The 22569-nt window shown below is 39.8% G+C and overlaps 1 protein-coding gene across 2 annotated transcripts in view; it reads right to left on the bottom strand.

The window, feature by feature from the left end:
- Positions 1 to 20268, bottom strand: part of HCRTR2 (hypocretin receptor 2) — a 35344-nt gene extending 15076 nt beyond the window's left edge. Inside the window, exons 1-3 of one of the 2 annotated variants that reach the window (XM_027645131.1) lie at positions 19941 to 20268; positions 6469 to 6647; positions 4850 to 5093 (exon numbers count right to left, since the gene is read on the bottom strand). In XM_027645131.1, coding sequence (XP_027500932.1) covers positions 4850 to 5093; positions 6469 to 6647; positions 19941 to 20169 — 652 coding nt within the window. In that variant the 5' untranslated portion in view covers positions 20170 to 20268. Of the gene's footprint in view, positions 1 to 4849; positions 5094 to 6468; positions 6648 to 11448; positions 11529 to 19940 lie in introns of those variants that run through there. The other variant, XM_027645132.1, reaches the window with a different exon arrangement.
- Between the last annotated feature and the right edge of the window lie 2301 nt (positions 20269 to 22569).

The following is a 22569-nucleotide window of genomic DNA, read 5'->3' as shown; positions in this document are numbered from 1 at the left end:
TTGCCTTCCATGGTCACTTAATGGGTTTCAGGACAGGGGGAGATTGTTCTTAGCTGGAGTAACCATCTCTTTAAGAATAAAATAACAATTCTCATGTCTCTGGCTGTTATTTTACTGAAAAGAGAGAAGGGAGCATAAAGCAAACAGGTGGTCATGGGGGTTGGACAGGGTTGAGGTCAGCATTCCTGGTCAGCTTCATTCATACAGTATGATTACTCCACCTGATAAAGAATCAATAATGTTAAAACAATCTTTCTTCTGTCTGCCCCAGGGGTTATCAAACAAATTTTAAACTTTTCTAAAGCTTCCTTTTCGGCACTGACTACCAGTCCCAAATTGTCATTCAATGAAGCAAGGAGGTAGATTGAAACTACAGCTTCTGGATTTTTGTCAGAATTTTACTGTACTTGTGTATATATATATATATATATATAGGTATATTTGAACAAACTGAGAAAAAAACAGACTTAAAAGGTTTTGCTTGTCTAGCAAATGAAATATGCCCTTAAGCCATAGGTGCATGATGAAATTGGTACCCTTGACAGCTTCTTTAGGAATTAGGAAAAACAAGACTGTCAAGTTTGTTGAGCATCAGTACAGTTCCCAGGTTCCCTACTCTCAGAAAGATACCTATGAGGTTTTGGAGTTACCCATGGAGAAGCAATGCAGCTAAAAGAGTATACTTTCAGAATAAGGCTTAATAAATAGGGATGTTAGGTGCCCGTAGTAGAAAAAATTTGACCACACAATGCAGTTCTTTCCAAATTATGTTACTATGTCAGAGTACTTATGGTTGGCTAATACTAAAATTACATTTTGAAATCTAATATATTTATGCTTGAGTTATCAATTCACAATAACAGCAAGCATAATCTTAGTATTAGAAATAATCTGACTTCTGTCTGCATTAAAATATTCCACAAGTTTTTCATTAAATTCTGAACACTTCAACAGGATGTACAAAGCTTCCTGTATTAATGCAATTTCAAGCTATTTGTCTTCTGGTATTAAGACAATGAGTTTTTTACTATTGTATGAGTAGTCTAAGAGGAAATGGAACACAAAATCTTCCCTTTGTTTCCATTCAACTCAGTTTTGGGAAAGGATTATCTCCATATTCTTTTTATCATTTGCAAAGGGCTTGGCTAATGCACTTTGGCTAACACTGTTTTCTTGAACAGCTCTAAGAGAATGTATTTAGCTGACTTGAACACATGGTGAGCTCATTTTAATATACATTTCTTTTATTTTGGCACTTTATCATCAAATTCAGAACATAACAATTACAGACTATTATAGAAATGTGGCCAACTCTGACTCCTTAAGTGCGCCTGCATAGGTCACATGTTGGATCCTTCTGCATTCCCAAATAAAATATTGTTATTAGACAGTACTCAAAATGAAAAACCCTCAGCCTAGAATTGGCAATGAATTTTACATTCAGGAATGCCAGAAGCAATTAAAAAGAAATTGAGCCCTGGTTTAGACTGAACTATTGCACCATTTGCAGTCACTGGCAGCTCTCCAACAGCATGCTTGAAATCTTATTAGTTAGGGAGGCGACTATTTCTTCACCGTTAAGGAGCCCAAGTGTCACAGTGCTGATCAGACCTTCCTTCCAGACACTCATCAGACTTCTGTGGTCTTCAGCAGCTGATCCTAAGTCTGGGTAGGGTACAGTGCTGTATCCTGCTTTAGCATCTCTGACATTTTCCTGGACACGGCTTCCCTTTAGTCCTCCATAGCACCTCATGTTTCAGTGGCCTTGGGTTCCCAGAATTACAATATACTTCCAAAACACTTTGGAAAGTGTCATTAGGCACCCCCTTTTTGCTGTCCCAACCTTGAAAAATCACAGTTTAACATCCTTGGTACATATGGTATATGTGATGCTATGCAAATATTTTATCAGATGTAGCCTAATTTTAAACAGCATAAATTATATGCAATTCCAAACAAAGCAGTAAACACACAAATACAATCCCTTTCTTCTAAATTGACTCTCCTATAGGATTTTCTCAGGGTCTCTTGGTTAGGTGAGGTACCTATAAGTCCACTTTCTCTTTACAAATATAGGTTATTTGTAGCAACATGAATTTCTTTCTCCTTCAACCTCGTCCTACTTAGCTTTCTTTGACCCTCAATATTCCCACAGTCAAAAAAAAGGCAAATCAAAATCCAATAAAAACACAACTATTTTCTTTGAAAACATTAGCTCTTTGTTTTTTCTTCTGGCTTTAAGGAAGTTTTCGGTCTTTTCAAACTGCTGCCCTATTACCATATTCTTTTGTTATTCTGTTTTGGGGGCCTTTGTGATTTCAAACCTTGTTTTTCAGTAGAAAACCTGCATATTCTATGCTTTGGCTGAACTTGGAGTCCTTAGACATTTTCAGTAGAATGGAAAGCATCTTTATAATTACACTCTATTATCTATAGTCTGAAAGGGATGTGTATAAATATGTTATATTTTATTCTCATTGATAAAATATGGTTAACACTATATTTACTAAGTAACTCCATGATTTGGGCAATCTACTTGTAACTTAATGCATATAAAGATTGTTTTTTCAAGTTACTGTGAAAAGCTATTTTTAGAATGTGGAGAGGATTATTTTTAATGGATATCTGAAATACACCAGCAGAATAACTAGCAATGATGGTGCATTACCATTAGAAGAATAATTCATTAAAAAGACAGTAGAATAAAAATAGGATTATTATCTTTTAGTGGGGTGAAAAGCTTCCCATTTCAGAAAACTCCAATGCATTTTTAATGTAAGATTTTTTTTTTATGCTCAATAGAAATAAAAATAAAAAAAATTAATGGACCATTTGCACTTCATTTCTGAAGCCATGCACAAAAGTATTTGCCTTTGTCATACCCCTTTCTGTCTCTTCAAATATCCAAGTGAAGGCATAACCTGCTTTGGACAAATACACTCCATAGAAGCAGAGTCTTGCAAACACATGACATATTTTTTTTGTTTTCAGGATTTTGGTTTGGTTTGGTTGTTGTTGTTTGTTTTGTTGGTTTTGGTGGTGGTTGTTTTTATAGTTGCTACTTTAGCTCAGGTGTATCTATGGGCTGCAACTACTTCATCACAGCACTAAACTAGAGGCACTCTTTGAAACAGTTCTAAGGCTACTACAGACTCTGTAGTTCAAAAGCAACACTTTCCTGTCGGGAATCAAAAAGTGGCCAATACAGATCTGGAAATTTTGAGATCACATTCCCTGATGAAATGCTCTCCTGACTTCCTAATTAGTGAACCACATAATTTCCTAGGTTGATTAAAAGAATCTTTGCTGCAGAACTAACCTTGAAGTGATGAAGGCATGGATAATTAGTTCTGCAGCCAAAACAAGTGGACAGAAATTGTACTTGGAGTGAATGTTGTGAAAGAAAATAGTCACACAAATACTGTGGCATCCAGCGGCAGACAGGCATACAAAATTGTTCACAGATGAAAAAAAAAGAACACCAGAAGAGCAGATTTGTCCTCTCTAATGAAACACCAGTTACAATACTCACAGCTTAACAGAGACTTCCTCTAACCTACAAACTTCCAGCACATCTTTGTCAGCAAAGACTGCCAGTGAGCTAATGGCCATCTCTGCCCCCTTGCCTGCTCCCAGAGGACCAACTGGGATGGAGATGAAGAACAGGGAATGTGATAGCCAGTGTCTTCTCATTAATCCTCTGGTGGCCCTGTGAAAGCCGTTAGCAGGGGAGGAACTTCCAAAAAAGCACATGGAAGAGCCCTCGGCAGTTCAAGCTGCTTAAGCTAATTTATCATGATAATTAAGTACAGGTGATCTACTTGTATTTTATTGTGATTGTTCACAGGACTGGAATCTTCTACAGGGACAGCTCTGGGAGAGAATCTGATTGTGTTTTAGTCTGACTCAAGGCTATTAAGCAGGCACCTTTTAGTTATATGTTTTGGCAAACTTGGCTTTATTTTCCCGCGTGTGAATAATGGTATTACTGATGGTCATTATATCCAGTGTCAGAGTCACAGCATGTAACTCATACACTCTGTTAGCATTGGAGGTGTGCCAAGGCCCACCAGAGTTGAGCCTTAACCCTTTGGGTGGGTGGCTCACACCACTAGCTGTGAATGGAAACAAAGTAGAAGTAATTACTCCCTGACAACACTTACAGCCTTTTACAGCTGCATTCAGATATAGAACATGGTAGATTCAAAGTTAATTTGGAGGGCAGAATTACAAATCAGGGAAAATGAGTCTTGGATAGACTCATTTGCAACTGATTACATTCACCAAGTTATTTAAGTGATCTTGTCCATAAAAAATTTCAAATTGTAAGTTAACTCAGTACCCCCATACCGATGACATTTCTTAATTTTGAAATGACATCCAATTTGCATTGAACTCCTGGGAGATATCTATAAAGACTAGTTAATACCACCAATTAGCAAAAGCAATTTATCAGGTAAACAGAAATTCTGTTCTTACATAGTTATTTCTTAAGGCTAAACACTGAAGTCTTTGTGAACCTGGGATGTCCATCGGTCAAAGAATTATATAAGCATAAACATTTAAGGGTGGGAATATTTCTACCCTCTGGGAAGCATTAACATGGTCAAAACACAAGTCAGCCTCATTCATTTAAACTTGATTTCAAATGCACTTTAAGTCTCAGCAATACAAAAGAAATTCACAAAAATTTCACGGTATTTTAAAAATGCTAGTTCTAGGAAAGCTTATATAATTAAGAACATTTTATGATATGTTTATATGATTTGACTGCATATCAACCTGTCCTGACATTTTTATTACCTAATAGCAGTACAAATTCAGTTTGTATGGTCAATGACACACTCACCTCCCCAGTGCTCATCACACACTGTGAACAAGGTGGTTTTATTGGCTAATCCTGGGAACACACTGCTGCACTCCATAACAATAGCCTGAGGAATCATTATGATGCAGGACACAATCCAGATAATTATAATGCTGTTCCTTGCTCGCTTGGCTGTGCTTTTAAACATCAAAGGGTGACAAATTGCATACCATCGATCCAAAGCAATGCAGCTGAGTGTTAGTACAGACACAGAGACTGAAACTGTCTAAAGAAAAGAAATATTATGTAAATGTAAATGTAGGAATTTTTCAGAGCTTTAAAAACTATTTATTGTATTTTTCCCCAGAGTTTTAAAAATTATTTCTGTTTTCAACATAGTTCTTTATCTGCAACCATTAAATAGAAATTATTCCCAGAAAAAGACTCCTTTTGAAATCACAACTTACAGAATTACATCAGATATCCTCCTCTGCTATAGTTCTACTAGAATCAATAAGACAATTCAAACATTAGAGTGCTACCTAAACTGAGTAGGTGTAGCAAAGTCAAATTTTGAAATAGCAAATTTAATCAACTGGGAATTTACAAAATTTTATCTGAAAAACCACTTTTAAAACATTAGACAATGAATTAGTTCATCATATATATTCCATCATTTTATCTTTTATTTTTCACAGGGACAATGGAACTTTAGGGTCTCATGAAAAAAAAACCAACAACAATCAGCTTAAGGCAGTCTAAGACATTTTACTTCCTGTTCCATATAGGAAACAACCTATCACTTCATTCCATGTGTTTGGTGATCATGTCACTCAATCTTCAGATTTTCTTTTACTAGAATGGAGGCTTTGAAAAAAATATTTGCGATTTTGTTTGTAGCGAGTAGAGGACATAGCTGCTGGAGAACTGTTGCCCTTGACAATGTGGCTCTTCAGCCATAGATGTATCTGCTGAAAATGTGGATGGTGCTGGAGGCGTAGGATGATCACGTGCATACATTCCAAGTTCTTAATTTTTTTTAATTATAATGACTACAAGGCCAAGCACTTGTCATTCTAGTTTGCCCAGTCTGTTCATCCAACCACCTATTCTTAGAGAAGGTATTTGTCAATCATCTTGATGCAAATGATCTCAAAACTAATTAAGTCCACTGGTGGATGAGTGGTGGCATTCATTGCTGAAGGCAGACAATCTGACCAGCTCCCAGTGAACCTGGATACTCTGACTATTTCTAAGAATACAAAATCATTAAACACATGAAAAAAAGCTCAGACTGCCTTCAGAAGTTGAATTGTCTGTTCTGGACACTTGTGTAGCTGTTTAGATCTACACACAGAGAATATTAATGACTTTATTGCCTTATATGCCTTCTGAATCATTAAAAAAGATTACAAAAAGAGCATCAGACAATGTTCCAGAGAGTGTATCGCCCAAGTCTAACAATCAGATAGTCCAAACGTGGTATTTGTTAAACATATTCAGAAATGGGACAATCTTTTAGACCTCAGCATGTATTCTGAGATATCTACTTCAATGTCAAAGGTAGACTTTCATTGGATCATCACTATTAGGAAGATATTATTGTTCTTTCTCATTTTCATAACATGGGTAATGTGCACACAAACATAGAAGAATAATACCTGTAAGTAGGGAATCACTTTGCAGAGGGTCTGCCCAAAGAACCACGTTTCTGTGATGTCCACAACTAAAGTTGCTGGAAGACAAGTAATTGTGACCAGAATGTCAGCCAGAGAAAGATTCACTATGAAATAGTTGGTAACTGTCCGCATGTGATGGTTCTTCCACACTGCAATGCAAACTGAATTTGGAAAGACAAGTTAGGGAGTATTTTAAGAGGAAAACTTTTGGGTTTGTAGAATTAAGGAAATGTTTGTGTGTTTTGTTTAACACAGAGTATTTGAATATGTAGTTCAGTGCAAGAACCACGTGTTTTCTTTTAGAGTGTAAATAAGAAGGTAAATGTAGAGAGATTCTTGGTACCCAAAGAGTAGCTTTCCACAGACAACAGCGTGGGAAATAATCCAATACAAAAAACAATTTATTTTTCTGTTGGTTTATCTTTACTAACTATTCATACAACTTTCTTCATGTCTTTTTTAATCTGTTGGCTCTAGTCTATGGCAATACAAATCTAGATTTGTAAAAGTTTATCTGTTTTCTTAAGATAGCTTAATTCAGATTGCTAGAACACATAATCTTGTAAACTGTACCAAAACAAAAATAATTTTATAAAATATTTTTCTGGCTTTAATATATCTATTGCATCTACAGAGAATCTGTAACAATTGTCTGTAATCTGGAGTAAGTAAATAAAAGTAATTTTTGCAGTACTAAATATGGTACATTTTTGATGATGATCAAAAGCAGAATATAGCAGACACTTTATGAGATGTGCCTTTAAAGCTTGTTTAGTATGTTTTATGTCTCTCTTTTTCAAATTGAAAGGCTTTCAGAAGTGAGGCATATCAGTCCTTTAACAATATTACACTGAATTCATAAGCTACTAAATTAAAAATGCCAAAATTCAGTCTGAGAAAGTAGCCTAAAAGTAAGTTTTTTTAATAATTTTGGAAGACAAACCCTGAGAGACTCAAAGCCTTTGAATGTTTTAGATTCAGTCACCAAAAGCTCTTCAAAAACTAATGCACAAAATTTTCCAGAAACACCACAATACTTCTTGTAAGAAAACAGTACAACTCACTGTACATCAAAGGGTCTTCCCTGCAAACAATAATTCATCCATCATACAAATCCAGAAGAAGATTCAAAGTCTCCTTAATCTGTTAGGATATAGCACTGTACTTAATTTAGATATATGAAACAGATCACAGAATGTTTAAAAGTTGAGTTAAAAATGTCCTCAAGAGATTGCCCAAATCTAAAATGGAATCAGCTAGAGTTAAGCCATTGTCTTATTAAACTAGCTAAAACAGCTGGAAAAAAATGCACAGACTTCAAGGCACATAAGCTCTTGAGATCAGATGTTTCTTTAGATCCTAAGAAGGATGACGTGCCTGAAAGCTTCTGTCTATCTTCCAGCTGTATCAGTTAATCTAATAAAATATATTAGTTCATTCCACAAATTTTGTCTTGTTTGAATCTTCAGAGCAACAGAACTACAGCAAGACTACAACTGAGCCATTGCTGGCAAGTTTGCATTTTACATCTGTTATATTTGAAGATATCACATATCTCTTAAATGTGTTACACTGTTTAATTATCTTCCTTATTAAGAAAAAAAAACCTCATGTTTAATCTACTTTTATTTTGCTGCTATATATTGCTTTTTTTTCTGCACACAAGCAGAAAGAAGAGTTTTTCCCAGCAGCAATGTTTCATGTATGTAAAGATTGTTGTTACACCTTCAGAGCTCTTTAGCTTTTACTCCCAGTAATTTCTTGAACATCTGCAACCATCCTTGTTGCTGCTCTCTGGACACTCTTCTGACTGAATCGCCTCTTTCTGGTGAGAGTACAGTGACCAAAACTGGTAGAATACCCATTCAAGATCTTACCAGAGCTTTACCAGGAGCTGAGACTACACTACTTCTTCATGAGGGCTGTGTTTAGACATTTAAAGGTAATTTAGGACAAAAAGAAAGGGAGAGACTAGGTGGCCTTCAGTTTCTCCAAAACAAGGTGATTTTATCATATACCTTTTTAGGATATAGGCTTCCAAGATTCATCTAGAATCTCTTTCGTGACTCAACGTATATTCTTCATATCTTTTAGTGTGTTGCAGAGATAGTTCCAGATTCTATAGCTCGTATAATTTAATTTTTGCTATATATGTATCACACTCTCATAAATGCAAATTAAAACCCCTCTACAAAGCTCTTCACTGTTCTTGTAGTGGTTTTGGAGGAAATCTCCCACAGTATACATTTCTTCTATTTTTCTCTTCCTGAATACAGGATTTCAGATTCTCTTATCTGTGGCCTCAGATATCTGAAAGGCAAGGCTTATAAATCAGAAGTTTAAAGGAAACATCATTTTATTTGTATTTTCTTCCCACTTGCATGATTTAAGTTACCTAGCAAAGTAATTATTTCTATAGCATTGTATGATAATTACAACATAACTATTTTGTCACCCAGTTACTACAGCTGTAACTTATAGTCTGACAGTGCAGAGGCAGCATCTAACAGGGAAGTAATACCTTGCTGCCCCCCTGGAATGTTGTTTGCAGTAGAAAATACAATGCTGGGGAAAAAATTACAAACACTATTTCACTTTCAATAATTTTAATATTTAACTCTAAAAATTTGAAGATTTAGACTTTTACTTATGGCTGGTTCTTTGTCTTGAGTGCAATTCATATTGAAAGCATGGTCCTGTCTTTTACTTAGGCAAAAGCTGATATTAAATGGCAATGTTTTGCTGTACTTCTTATTTCTTTTATCAGTAGGCAAAATTTAAATAAAATATTGTTTAAAAGTCAGAGTTTGGCTACTTTTTTCTCATGCTATGGTTTCAACAGTCCTACATTCTACCTAATTCAGACATGTGCATTGTTTTCAGCCATGGATGTCAGTCCTTAAAGGCTTAAGCAGATATGTATGCTCTCTGACCAGGCCTATTCTCACTTCTGTGCTGGCCCATCTGGGGAAAGCACCTGAACATAAATATTATTTCTGGTAAAACAAATCCATTAAGTTGATAAATGTGAAGTCAATCTCACTGGCAGCCAACGGTATCAGAAATCAATTCATAGCATTTTGCATGTTGGGTTCAAAGCTTTCTATCAGTATGAGCAACTGAAACCCCGTGATACCCCAGAGAGCTAAGAAATATTATTATTTTCATCTTTAGCACAAAGAAAGTGAAATGCAGAACAGAATTTGTTAAAGGTCATACAGTAAATCAGACACTGATGAGAATAAGAGACTTGGACTCCTAATTCCCAGCTCTTTACTAAACCTTCCAGATCACACCAGCTTAACATAGATGGAATTTAGATGAACTTCAGTAATTGCTATTCCTCAGAGCAATATAAAAGCCTATGCCCCTTTCTACTCAGGGTCCAGCAGTATGCAGGAAAGCCAATTTACAAAAAGTAGCCCTGAATTCCTTTGAATTCTAATCCACAGGGGCAAAAGACCCGAAAGGTGGAAAAACGCAATAGTTTACAAGCATAGAAATGCAAGATAATTTGTTACTTTATATTTCTTTGTTTATACTTGTGCGTTTCCCCTTTTGACCTCTTCTCTTTGCAGCACAAAACAATTTTCCATTCTTTTTATGGCACACAGCATAAGAGAATCTTAATTAGCCTGTTTACATACTACCATATTAATTAAATATCCCAGAAACTCATTCCATGAATGTATTTTAAAAATTGCGAAAAAAAGTCCCTGAAGAGGAAGTATTTTCAAACCAAGTCAGCTTTCTGCCCCCCTCGTTGCCCTCTGCTGGTTGCAGTATTGTTTTCAACTGCAAGCATGAGTGATATTTTATTTCAGTGCAAGGCTAAACAGATACGAGGATTTGCTATGATTCATTTGAATAGGAAAGAATGATATAAAGATATAAACAGGTCCTAAATGACATAAAGTTGCCTCAATATATTCCCTCCAGATCCCATGTCTTTCTGACTTTATTACAGTTCAAGGTTATTCAGTAGTCTTGGACAATAGCTTTATTGATATACCAGTGCTCTAGCAGCTCATCAAGAAAGATTCTCTAGCCTGTGTTCTAAAACTGTTATTTTATAGGCATACAAAATACTTTGACTATGCTACTGAGTACAGGATAGCTTGTTAAGTATCAGAACAAAAAAATTTTATGTACTCTCTTCTCGCACTCCTTTAATTATGCATTGTCATCTCAGGCAGTTCTGTAGAGAAGTGGAGGCACTCAGCTCACATATAAACCCTCAAGAAACCTGCTAGAGAAAGGAAGCTCTGTAGAATAGAAATGCCATCTGCCTAGCCAGAAGGAAATAGCGAAGAGCTGTAGCTTTTCAATCAGCCTGGAGAAGAGGAGCAAGGATGAGAAAGGTAGCAAAAATTATCAATTAGGAGTATATTTTACCAAAAAGTACTTCAAAATGATAAAATAGGAGATGAGGCCAGCAACAACCTTCCTAAAAAACCCAGGAGACACCACAGCATTAACAGGATGCCTATATAGCTGAGGCATGGTGTAGTGGCCCAAACTGAGCTCTTCAGACCTCTGTTAAAAAAATCTATGAAATAGTAAAAATAATTGAATAAAACCTCAGTTTAACATTATATGTAAAGCTTTTATGCAGCCTTTGATGTTCCTGGCTATAAATGGGACTGAGAAAGAAAATGGGGAAAGTGGTGTTAACACAGGCACCGGAGAAAAGAGGATTAGAATTTAAAAAAAAAAAAAAGGCAGGAGAGAAATTTTAGAAGTAATTCAGAAACAGACTCCTGCTGTGCATGCTCTTCCTGACTGCTAGTGCTCTAATGGAACGTAATTACCTGCCTACCCTACTTTGTTATTTTCTGCATTTTTGGTTTTATTTTACAAAACCACTCAGAGTTATTCCTGCACGTGCAAACACGCAGGCCAGCTTTCACAAGGAGCAGCTGTTTTTCTAGCGGCTGTTTGACTCTCCCTTTGTCATCTCACCTCTGGCGCTTTACTTTCGCTAGACTCCAGCAGCTTTAAGCAAAGCCCTTGCTGTTCCTTCCTCTGCCACACAGTGTCGGTGAAGGCTCGGAAACCAGACGGAGTCGCCAGGCTGACAGTGTTTGGAAAAACTTGTGGAGGCATTCCCCAAGCGAGGACAGTTCTGCCAAAACGAAGCTTGTTTCGGGACTCATCCCGCTCCCCCAAAAGCCTCGCAGGAAAGTCTCAGCAAGGACGAAACATGAAAAGTTAAAATCAAAGTTAAAATTAAAGACAAATACTATTAGAAATCCGTCAAGAAAGCTTCTCCTTATTATATTCCTGAAGAAAAAAAAAACCACCTCTCTAATATGACAATATGGTGGGATTGGTATTTTCACATATAAATTTAGTCTAGTCCCTGTTGGTTTAGTGTCCTGAGGCATTTTAATTAGAGGCTGTAATGCCATTTAATCAATTAGCACAGCTCATTGTGTATCAAGCAGAATATGAAAACAATACAAAGGCTCCATCTGGAATAAAGTGCAGCTGCTTGCCTCCTGGAAGATTTGTGCTGTCTTGAGCATATTAAACACTGTGCTGCAGTTCTTCTGCTGCAGTTCTTCTGCTGGTGGACTGCTGGGTCAGCTGTCAATTTGTTTTCTACATGTCAACCCTAAATTGTTTTCCTTACACTCCAGAAGTCTTGTCAACCTCGTATTCATTGGGTCATCTTTCAGTGTGACTTTCTGGGCAAAACAGAAATGTAATTTCCATAACCAGCAACAACTGACATTTCCATATATATATAAAGGAATGACACTACCTCTTATTTTACTTTTGATAAGTAATTAATCCCAGATGGATGTAAACAAAGAAGAATAATTTTTCATACTAAACCTCAATGATTTTATTTTGCTTTATAATTCAGTATCACAACTGTTTGACTAAAGTATCACAACATGGTCATCCAACAGCTATTTGGAACTGATGTGATTGTAAGCACTAGTCCTCAACATCTCCAAATGCATGAGGCAGAAATCTTCTAAAAAGCTTTACTCCTCCACAGTATTTTTCACTCAAACAGTGGTAAAAAGTGTGATAAATAAATTTGAGTTGCACATTATTTATTCTCTACCTCCTGTCCCCCCAAGAAATTGTTTTCTCCTGACAATGAATTGGTTCTGCATATGGAATTCTCCCTTTTGGTCTTTTTTAGTGATACTACCTGCTGCAAATCAAGGTCTGAGTGGTGGGGTGTCGAGCAACACAATCATCTTTAAAGGAAGGCTGTTGATAGTCTGCCAACTGGAATTCTAGAGAGCTAGAGCCCCTGTGGAAATGCTGAATCAATGCATACTGCTGGAAGAAGAAAGGCTGTCCTTAAAACTACCTTCATTATGACCGATTCCTGAATAAGGATTCTCCTACTTTGACTTAAGAGTCTAAAAATTACGTGGCTAAGACTAAGGTTATTTTATTTGTGTGAGGAAGGCTTCCCACGAGTCTTTTAATAACTTCATTGATGATCTTGGTTAAGGGGAGAGAAGCACATTAACTATATTGCAGTGGATATTTAATTAGCAGTTTTTGAAACTAGCAATGAGAACAAAAGATCTAACACAAAGTGATCTCTTCTGTGAATAGGGAGATGTTTTCTACTACTTCCTAGACTGTCCATCTCTTACTCACTATTAAGCTCTAAATTCAAACATTACTTCATTTTTACATAACTAATCTAATCTGAAAAAAGGAGACCAACATGAAATCTGGTTTATGTTGACAATAGAAAGTAATAGAAAGAATGACACAAAGAAAAGATGCTTTTTAATACAATATTTATTATAAAGGGAATATTTTTAAAAAATCCTACATCTGGTAACAACGCCCAGCAGATAAGAACTGTCCTTGAATATGTGACGCGATAGCTGAAAAGACAGACAATATTCTGGGCAAAGGAATTACACAGCCTACCACTGAGGTGATAGATCCTTATCAACAGGAAACACCAGGTGTGTCAACAAATTCTTAGAAACACGACAGAAGGAGTAGGTTGTTAGGTCATGCTCCCTACGTATCACACATAAACAAGTACACACGCGTAGGTTCCATCACACAGGTAAAATACCAAAACTGTACAAAATATAGTTGAATAACATAGAACATATGAAATCTCAAAGTATTTTGTTGAATATCAGCTTCATTGAAATGTACTAATGGGGAACTGTCCCCCACAAAAGACAATGAGTGCCTACATAAATAAAACAGATATACAGCAACTAGTTTGCTTGCAGCAATGTATTTTCTGAGATGTTTTCTAGCTACCAAGTGTTCTATTGTCCTGAAGCTCTTAAGAGAACTTCAGAGTTGAGGGCTGTGGACGACTCATGTTCTTCAGCCTAATTCTACATTTTAGGTGCTGCCTTAGTAATAATAATAATAATAGGTGTTAGAGAAGCAAGAACTGAGTTCTGTGCTGGAAGCTTATTTCAACAGATCACAATTGGGAGTAATAGCACAACCATCTATTTAGCGCAGGATTCATTTTCTAACTCAGTCACATCACATAATCTTAGGCAATTAACAATCTAATGGAAATGGGAGTTATTACCAGAAGATCAGCTATGCTGTAAAAAGAGACTGCCCAAAATGCCAGATTTGGTCAGCTCTGGTGGAAGAAAAAGGTACCATCACACAGTTTTCCTAATCTAACTGTATTGATTAACACAGACAGATTGGTTTTACAGTGTCCCACCACACACACAAACACACATACACAAATCATTACCAGTACTAATTGGCAAACCTGGTCATCTCTGCAGAGCTGGCTATACTGATTGACCAGATGTTTCATAATAATAATTGACAGAACTATTTTTCTATCCATAGTAACAATAAAAAGCCTACAAAATGCTTATGCACACTTCCTGTTACAGATGGAAGAGCCATAATATAGCTGTCATACTGTACATGATGCTATGATAAAAAGATTTCACACTTCACTGATTCAATTTAAATGTGTATGAATCGTTAAAATCAAGGTGTGCTTCACAGCTGAAATGCTGTGCAATTTTAAAACAGCATGCTTAAAAAAGCACCTGTCAGTCACTGTAAAATGGAGTTGCACTAGGAAAAGCCTTTTCATGTCCATGTCTATTTCTAATGTAGATGTAAAAGTGACTTTTCTTTAGGATATACAAAGAAAATACAATTCACTATGCTAGTGGCATGCTCCAGCAAATATCTTGCATGTTATACAGTTTCTGAATCTCTATCATGAATTCTTCATTGTCAGTATTATATTCCACAAACTGGGCTAAAATCCTTGCAGTCTTACTGTGCTAAGGACCAGTAGACAGAGCACAGTTCTGTCAGGGCTGAGTGCACCCCCAGGCTCTGCAACCCCAGGGGTTAGGTGCCCATGCTGTAGGCCAGCTCTGGTACAGGGCAGCATCTGGTTGCTGGAAACACAGTCGTTGGAGTACTCCTCTGTGGATCACTTCTTTGCCTTGGAGCTGCATTTAAGCTCAGGCTCTCACACTTAGCTCGGGCAAAGACCATGTTCCAAGTACACTTGTGCCTTGCTGAATTTGATTGTAATCCTCATCCACTGACTTGACTTTCTGGCTTAACCTTAGACCTGCTTTGTCACTATGGATTTGTCTGGTGATTGCTGGGAGGTGACTGAAACCTGGTAAACATTACCAGACTTACCAAGCTCTTGGGCACAGTGGGACTGTATTGGTGAGCACAGTGCCCTGTCAATCTTGCTGCTGCCCTCAGCTCCTAGTTCTCCTTACCCTGGGGAACAGTCCGTCGTAGTTCTTCTCTGACAAATTCCACTTGTGCAACGGACAGTAACTCAGCTGCTAATGTCCAAAAAAACCAAAGAAGGTTTCACTTGACATGAAACACAGAAAATAAACAATGCTTTAAAATCAAAGAAATATTCTAAACACTTCACTTTTTTTTTCATTTTTGAAAATGGTGAGCAATCCCTATGTTATGAAACACAGCGATGTATTTCAGCTGATACTCGAACTTACACAAATTAAGCTCACAGTTTCTATTTCTTAGGTAGATAAAATGTATACATATTGTATCGTTTCCCATGTGGTATCTTTTTAACAATGCTAAAGGCATTCTAGTTATTATTCATCCAACAGATAAAGTTGACTCTCATGATGATACTAGAAACATAAAGTCCTTTCAAGTAATCTGGATAAAATGAAATGTAATAATTTCAAATGTGATTAAATAAACTATGCCTCATTTACAACAATGAAATAGGATTCATGAAGATTATTTGAGAGAATACATGACTCATCCAATTCTACCAACACGTGCATGTATACCTAGACCTCAGTATTCACCGGATACCTTTAAAATGATAACAGAGCAGCATTTGAGACAGTTGCTGATTGATAGGCATTGACTAGGACTCTGGTGTTAGAGCTGTACACAAACCTTTTCTTCTCCAGCCCTAAAAAAAATCAAACTACAATGAATAAAAATAAAATGGATGCTGTTGCACTCTATGGGTCAGACTACAAACTCTTTGAAGAAAGGACCATAGTTTGGTTCTGTATGGATCTCAGCACAACTAGCAGTTACTGTAAAACAGATAATAAATGATACAGCTATCCAGAAAAGAGTAATTTTCTGTCAGTTAAATGTAGTTTCATTCTGAGTTGGAAAGAAAAACAAGTATCACCAAATTGTATGAGTACAGAAAGTTTCTGAAATTTCTCACTGATGTTCTGCTTGGTCTCTTCGCCTTGGAAGCCAGCAGTGCTTTCAAGCTGGGTACTGTCAGGCTGTATGTGCTAAAGATTTCAGCTTCTGCCAGCTCTGGGGAGGGCTGCCAAGAGGCCCAGCAGCCCAGCTGGTGGGATGCCACAAAATTGCTTTTTCTGCCTTCAGTCTGTGATCAAACCAAGTGATCTCTGCTGTATATTTTTATTTTGATGAATGCATGTTCCCTAGGAGAAACCATTTCATTAGAAAAATTCTGACCCATGTAAATTCAGAACAAGGACCATTCCCATTCTTCTTTCACATGTATAAATGAAGTTAAATATATGTAGTTGTACATAACTTATTAATCTTTTGTGGTCTTACTCCAGTTACTAACTGCTGCAATTGGTTAGCGTGGAATGATATCAGTAACCAGAGACCTCCGTACACCATAAAAATAGCATTCCTTTCTTAATTATCTATTTTTCTATTTTCAAGCAGAGTTTTTAATTCAATGTTTTTAAATAAAGAAGAAACAGGACTTTATAGTCAACATACATTCTCTATTAAGAAGAAGAAATTTTCTGGTACTATTTACAAAAGAGGAAGTCCTTACCCTCAACACCTATTCTGCTTCTAAAGATAAAACACTGACCCAGTGAAGAAGAAAATAAGGCAATCATACTGATGTTATCATCTGCATTTCATATTCTCTGAAGGTTCATGTAAATATGTCTTAAAACCATCTTAAAATCTCTTTCTTCTCAGTGGCTTATGCTGAAATCCCTGGTGAGCAGCCAGCACAGGCACCGGAGAATCATTAACGTGAAGCACTTGAATGCAATACTGAAACTTGCATTCAAATGCAGAGACTTGCTAATGGTTTTTACTTTAGCTGGCTTGTGCAGCAGCTCAGCCAGTGTGTGTCAACTCTTCTAATTAAATTGAAAGCTAAATAGCAATGCAGACCTTGTTATATGCCACTATAAGTAGAATTCCTACTGTGCATCTCACTCAAGAGCCCAGTAGATGTCAATCATAGTTCAACCTTATGATTCTACCCTTGGTTGTTAATTAACTGTCAGAATGCTTCAATCCAGTTTATTAGTAATATCTGAGGGATTTGCTGTGCCTTCCACTTGCACAGATGTTATTTTTGGGACACTTTTAGTCCCATGTGAGTGCACAAACCAAAATAAGAGGCAGAAATATAATTTTCAGTACTACACAGGGAAGGGGAGGGTCTCTCCTGATTGCTTAAGTGCTATTTGAATAGGACATGGACAAAATAGAATCAAAGTACTGACTTCACATGCCACATGAGTCCTGCAACACTGGTCAAACATAAGCAAAGGAACACAACTCATCATTAAGGATGATACTATAAAGGACTATTAGCCACTAAAACTCTCTTTAGAAACACTTTTGCTCTTCTTCAAAAGGTCCATGACTAAATCCGAGATTAATTTTGAACATGCAAGAGAAATCAGCTTCTCAGAGACACCAAAATGTGTGCTGTTCTACATCAGATTTCACTGGTAGTAAAAAAGTTTCACAAAAATCTCTTTGGAAAGAGCATTAGACCACATCCATTTCTCTCCTCAGCATCACCTGAGCCTGCAATCAGTACCGTGTGAGCTTTCTTGAATAAAGATGAGACTGTTCAGCTAACAAGCACTTGCACCTGCAGATCCCACAAACAACTTGCCCATAAAAAAACCCAGCAGTTTTATGTGGGTAAGGCCTATGTCATGCATAAAGGCAGTTGAAAGAGCAAACAGCTTGAGAAGAATTGCAAAATCATTTAGGTTGGAAAAGACCTTTAAGATCATTAAGTCCAACTGTAAAACTGAATTATCTATTGTATGATTTACTGTGATTTAGAGGAGTGGATAGAAAGGCATTCAAGTACTGCTCTGTTTATTTTAAAAACACTATCAGATTTGCTATCGTGTACCATAACTCAGAAAGAGAGATTGCAGAGAGCAAAAAGTGGACATTTCAGTAAAAGGAATGGTGGGTGGACTGACAGATGCCAGTTTCTGTTCCAAGCAAAAAGGTAATGTACACAAATGCTAGGGAAGAACAGCTGCACATCAACACCGATATCATCTCTATTTGGCACCGCACAGAGAGGAAAGCTTTTCTTCTCGTGGTTTCAAAGGGGAAAAGTGTAAATAGGGTGAAACCTCCTACAGCTGAAGATTTGACCTTGAACCATTACAGGCAAGAGGGCAGCTTGTTTACCGAACGAGTGGCAGCAAACCGGTAAGCGCAGGTAGTTCTAAAACAGTCTTTGCTCAAAATGAAAAGGGCAGTTTTCTTCCTAGTTTGAAATACAGCATATTTGCCAGGGCTCTTATCTTTACGGTGCCTGTTAAGGTGGCTGCCAAGCAATGGACCGAGCAAATGCGGATCTTTACAGGCATTTAGCGCACCGCTCCACAGGAAAAAAAAAAAAAAAAAAAGAGAGAGAGAAAGAAAGAAAGATAAAGGCAACATCAATCCATCGTAAGAAAAAAAGCCTTTCAAAATGCTGCCTTTGGCTGCTGTCTTATTTGCATCCCGTCTCGGGAAGCTTGCAGTGACAGCCCTGACACGCACAAAGCCTTCTGAAAAACATGAATGAAAGACCCGTATGATGAGGCGGGGCGGGGCGGGGCTCAGCGCCCTCCGTTCATGGCAGTATCACGGATGGACACGGGGAATGCCAATGGCCGTGAACGCAGCCCAGCGGGGGCTGCCGGCGGAACCTGCTCCCGGCAGCCACACCGCGTCCATTCATGAACGTGGAGCTGGTGACGAGCAGCGCCTGCCCCGCTCCCCCGGCCACCCTCCCAGGCTGCGGGGAGAGAGGACACGCTCCCCTGTGCCAGTACAAGAGCCTTTTTCGACAGCCCAGAGAACGACTCCGGCAGCGGGCTCAGGGGAGCGGAGGAGAGGAGAGGCGGGGAGACGCGGGCGGGTTGCCGACGGCCAGACCCCTCTTGCCGCTCCCACATACCGCCCCCGCCCGCTCCCGTAAACCTCCCGCTGTCCGCCGCCCCACTCCACTCGTGACCTCCCTGCCTCGCCCCCGGCTTTCCGCCACTCTCCAGCAGCACCCTTGCTCCCTGCGAGACGGCCACCGAACACCCCCCGCGCCCACGCCGCCTCCTTCAAGGATGAATGGAAGCGGGAGGAGGCTGGCTCCGAGGGATGCACCGCCCCGCCTCGCTCCCTCAAGGAGCGCCCGGGAGGGGCCGCCTCGCCCCTGCCCTGTTTCCCCGCTGGAGCAGAGGCACGGGATGCGCTCCCTCCGCCCGCCGGCAGCGGAGGGGGAACCGCCGGTTCCCGTCATGGGGCGGGCGCCGTCCCGGGCCCCGCATCCCGCACCCGTCTCTGTTCTGTAGGAACACCACGCGCTCCACATCCCCTGCGATCCCCGAGCAGCATCCTCCCGGACGGGCTGAGAGGAGGAGCCGCCGGCCCGGGCGGCGGGGTTCAGCACCTCGGCCCGGCGGACAGGGGCGGGAGTCGCCGGCTCTATCCCGCCGGGCGGCCCCGGTGCGCTCCGCCGGCCCAGCTCCCCCTGCCCGGCCCCAGCCCCGAGCGGTAGCCGCCGCAGCCCCCCGCCAGCCCAGGGGGTAGCGGATTTTAGGGCCCCTTCTGCGGAGCCTGAACTTTCCCTGGCATTTTCAGCGGGGAATGCGAAACCCACCCCTGTTTCCAGCCACCGTCCGTGGAAAACCCATCTCGGGAAGGGGGAAAGAGAAGTTTGAGGGAGCTCGACTCACCTAGGACGTTCCCGACGAGAGCCACTATGAAGACGACGATGTAGCCAGCGATCAGCGCCCATTCGTATTCCTTGGGGTGCAAATACTCCTTCCAGAGGTATCGCAGGAACTCCTCATCATCGTAGTCGGAGGAAGGGGTTAAAAGAGCCTCCCGCGTTTCGTTTAGTTCCGACCCGCTCGTCCAGTTCCTGCACGGAGGGGAACCATCCTCGGGTTGAATTCCGGACATCCCTGGTGGTTATTCCAGGAGCTAGGGAGAAAAAAAAAATAACAAACACAAACCCAGACCCTCTCAGAGCATCCGAGCTTTCTCCCGCCCGTCCATCGAGGCTTGTGGTTGCCAGTGCGAAAAGCGGGGTGTGGGGAGAAAAATGACGCGGGAACTTACGGGAACCAATGCGGGAACAGGCTGGGGATCCGCGTCGGTCCGCAACCCTCCCTGACCAGCCTTTTTCCCCACCGGCCAGGGAGTGCAGCCTCCGCGGAGGAGGTTGCACCCCCGCCCGGTCAGGTAAAAAGCTGGTCAGGGTAGGTTGCATGCGTCAGGTGCCTCACCTGACCCGGCTGGAAAAGTCACGTCCGTTTCAGACGCCGCCGATTTTTGTTCCCCAAACCATGCACATGGATTCCCACACACACCCGAATCTCTGCACACCCTCCCCCCAACCCATCCCCAGTCCCGCATCTCTCCCCCTCAACCCTACTCCCAGCTTGTCCATCCTCTTCTGAGTCCTTCTCCTCGGTTTCTCACCCTGTCTTGCACAAGCACTTCACTTTAGACCTTTCTACATTAGATTCCAGATATATTCAAGGTATTTGTAAATTAAAGGCTGTGGAAGGCAGTCGTGAAAGGAAACACAGGGTTAAAGGAGCCTTAAAAAAAAAAGTGGCTAATGAGGCTCTCTCTGTGCCACTTTGAAAGCTCTGCTTGGTATGGGGCTAAAACAGGAATTAACCCTGGTGAGAAAATCCCTAAGGGTACTGAACAAACAAGTGCGAGGTTTCATTGGATTTGAAGATTGTGAAAGCTCACTTTAGGTTTGATTTTAGCATGCAGGCTCAGTGCACTGGGGTTGTTTCTAACGTCCAGCTTTGGATCTCTGAAGTGGGCTGAGCTGGCAGAAAGCAGTTCAAGAGAACCCAGAAGTGCTAGTTAAACAGTGTGATAGGATTTCTGGGTTCTGGTCATTGCTTCTTGAATTATTTTCATACTTTGCCCAGTGTACAGTTCCTGATAGAGAAGGGATAGGTTTGGACTTGTCCCTCTGTGACTGATAAAATCCCTTCTTATTCAGGTAATCTGTTCACTTGCTATCTGAATAATTTAATGAATCTGATATAAGCACCATTTCTATTGTGAAATGGTACACCTCACTCAGTTAAGCATTTCAGTGCAGGGTCTGCACCTCCATAGGAATGGTGGGACTATTATGATGGAATTCTGTTTCCAACACATAAGCATAATGGAGAGGCAGGTATCCATTAACACCGTGCTTAGAGTGCTTAGACAGTACTTTAGGCTCCTCAATTGTTCTTTATCAGTGTGCAGCCTTCTCTATTGCTTTCAAAGTTCAATGCAGCATACCTACACCTGGAATACCTGCTGCTTTTTCTTTTCACTGTAAAACAAATAAAAAATTTCTTTCCTATTCCACAGGGAAATTGAGTAAACCTTTGAGTCTAAATATGTTAAAGAGTGAGATATGCTTGGATATACAAGTAAGATCAGCATCTGTCTTACATAAATTAGAAAGGTGGAGGTTGAAAACATCATAAACAAAGATTAAAGAAACAAAGACCTGCAACTAGTGAAAACATTTAAGGTTATATTAGTTGAGGTATGAATTTTGAGAGGTGATTTGAACTCTCCTGGCAATATGGGAATGCAAGTCTACCTGGTACATAAAAAGATACCTATTTAAAGAGCTTGCCATGGTCTTTGTTAGTGGTGAAGAGACTTAGAGAATGACCATTTGGTAATCAGTTACAGACACCCCACTCATACTTCAGCTTGTTTCATGTGCTAAAATGTTTGTCATTCCAGTATTTGCTTCCAAGTTGCCATAATGTCTGAAACAGGTAATATCTTTTTCGACACAGAGTACTTTTTTCTTCCTCCTTCACTCCCACTTGGAGTGCTGCATCCAGCTCTGGAGTCCCCTGCACAGGAAGGACATTGACTTGCTGGAGCAAGTCCAGAGGAAGGCCACCAAGATGATTAGAGGGATGGAGCACCTCTCCTATGAGGAAAGGCTGAGAGAATTGGGATTGCTCAGCCTGGAAAACAGATGGCTTACGGGTGACCTACCTGTGGCCTTCCAGTACCTGAAGGGAGCCTACAGAAAGGATGGAGATGGACTTCTTACAAGAGTATGTAGTGATAGGATGGGGGGAGGGGAAGGATGGATTTAAAATGAAAGAGTAGGTTTAGATTAGATATTAGGAAGAAAGTCTTTACTGTGAGGGTGATGACACACTGGAACAGGTTGCCCAGAGAACTGTGGATCTTCAAGGCCAGGCTGAATGGGACTTTGAGCAACCTGGTCTGATGGCAGGTTCCTTCCCTATAGCAGGGGTGTTGGAACTAGATGTTCTTTAAAGTCCCTTCCAACCATTCTACGATTCTACA

Source organism: Corapipo altera, unplaced genomic scaffold (assembly GCF_003945725.1).
Source record: "Corapipo altera isolate COAL_440 unplaced genomic scaffold, ASM394572v1 2, whole genome shotgun sequence".
Lineage (NCBI taxonomy): Eukaryota > Metazoa > Chordata > Aves > Passeriformes > Pipridae > Corapipo > Corapipo altera.
Note: the sequence above shows the minus strand (reverse complement) of the source record. Positions and strands in the feature narration are given on the sequence as shown.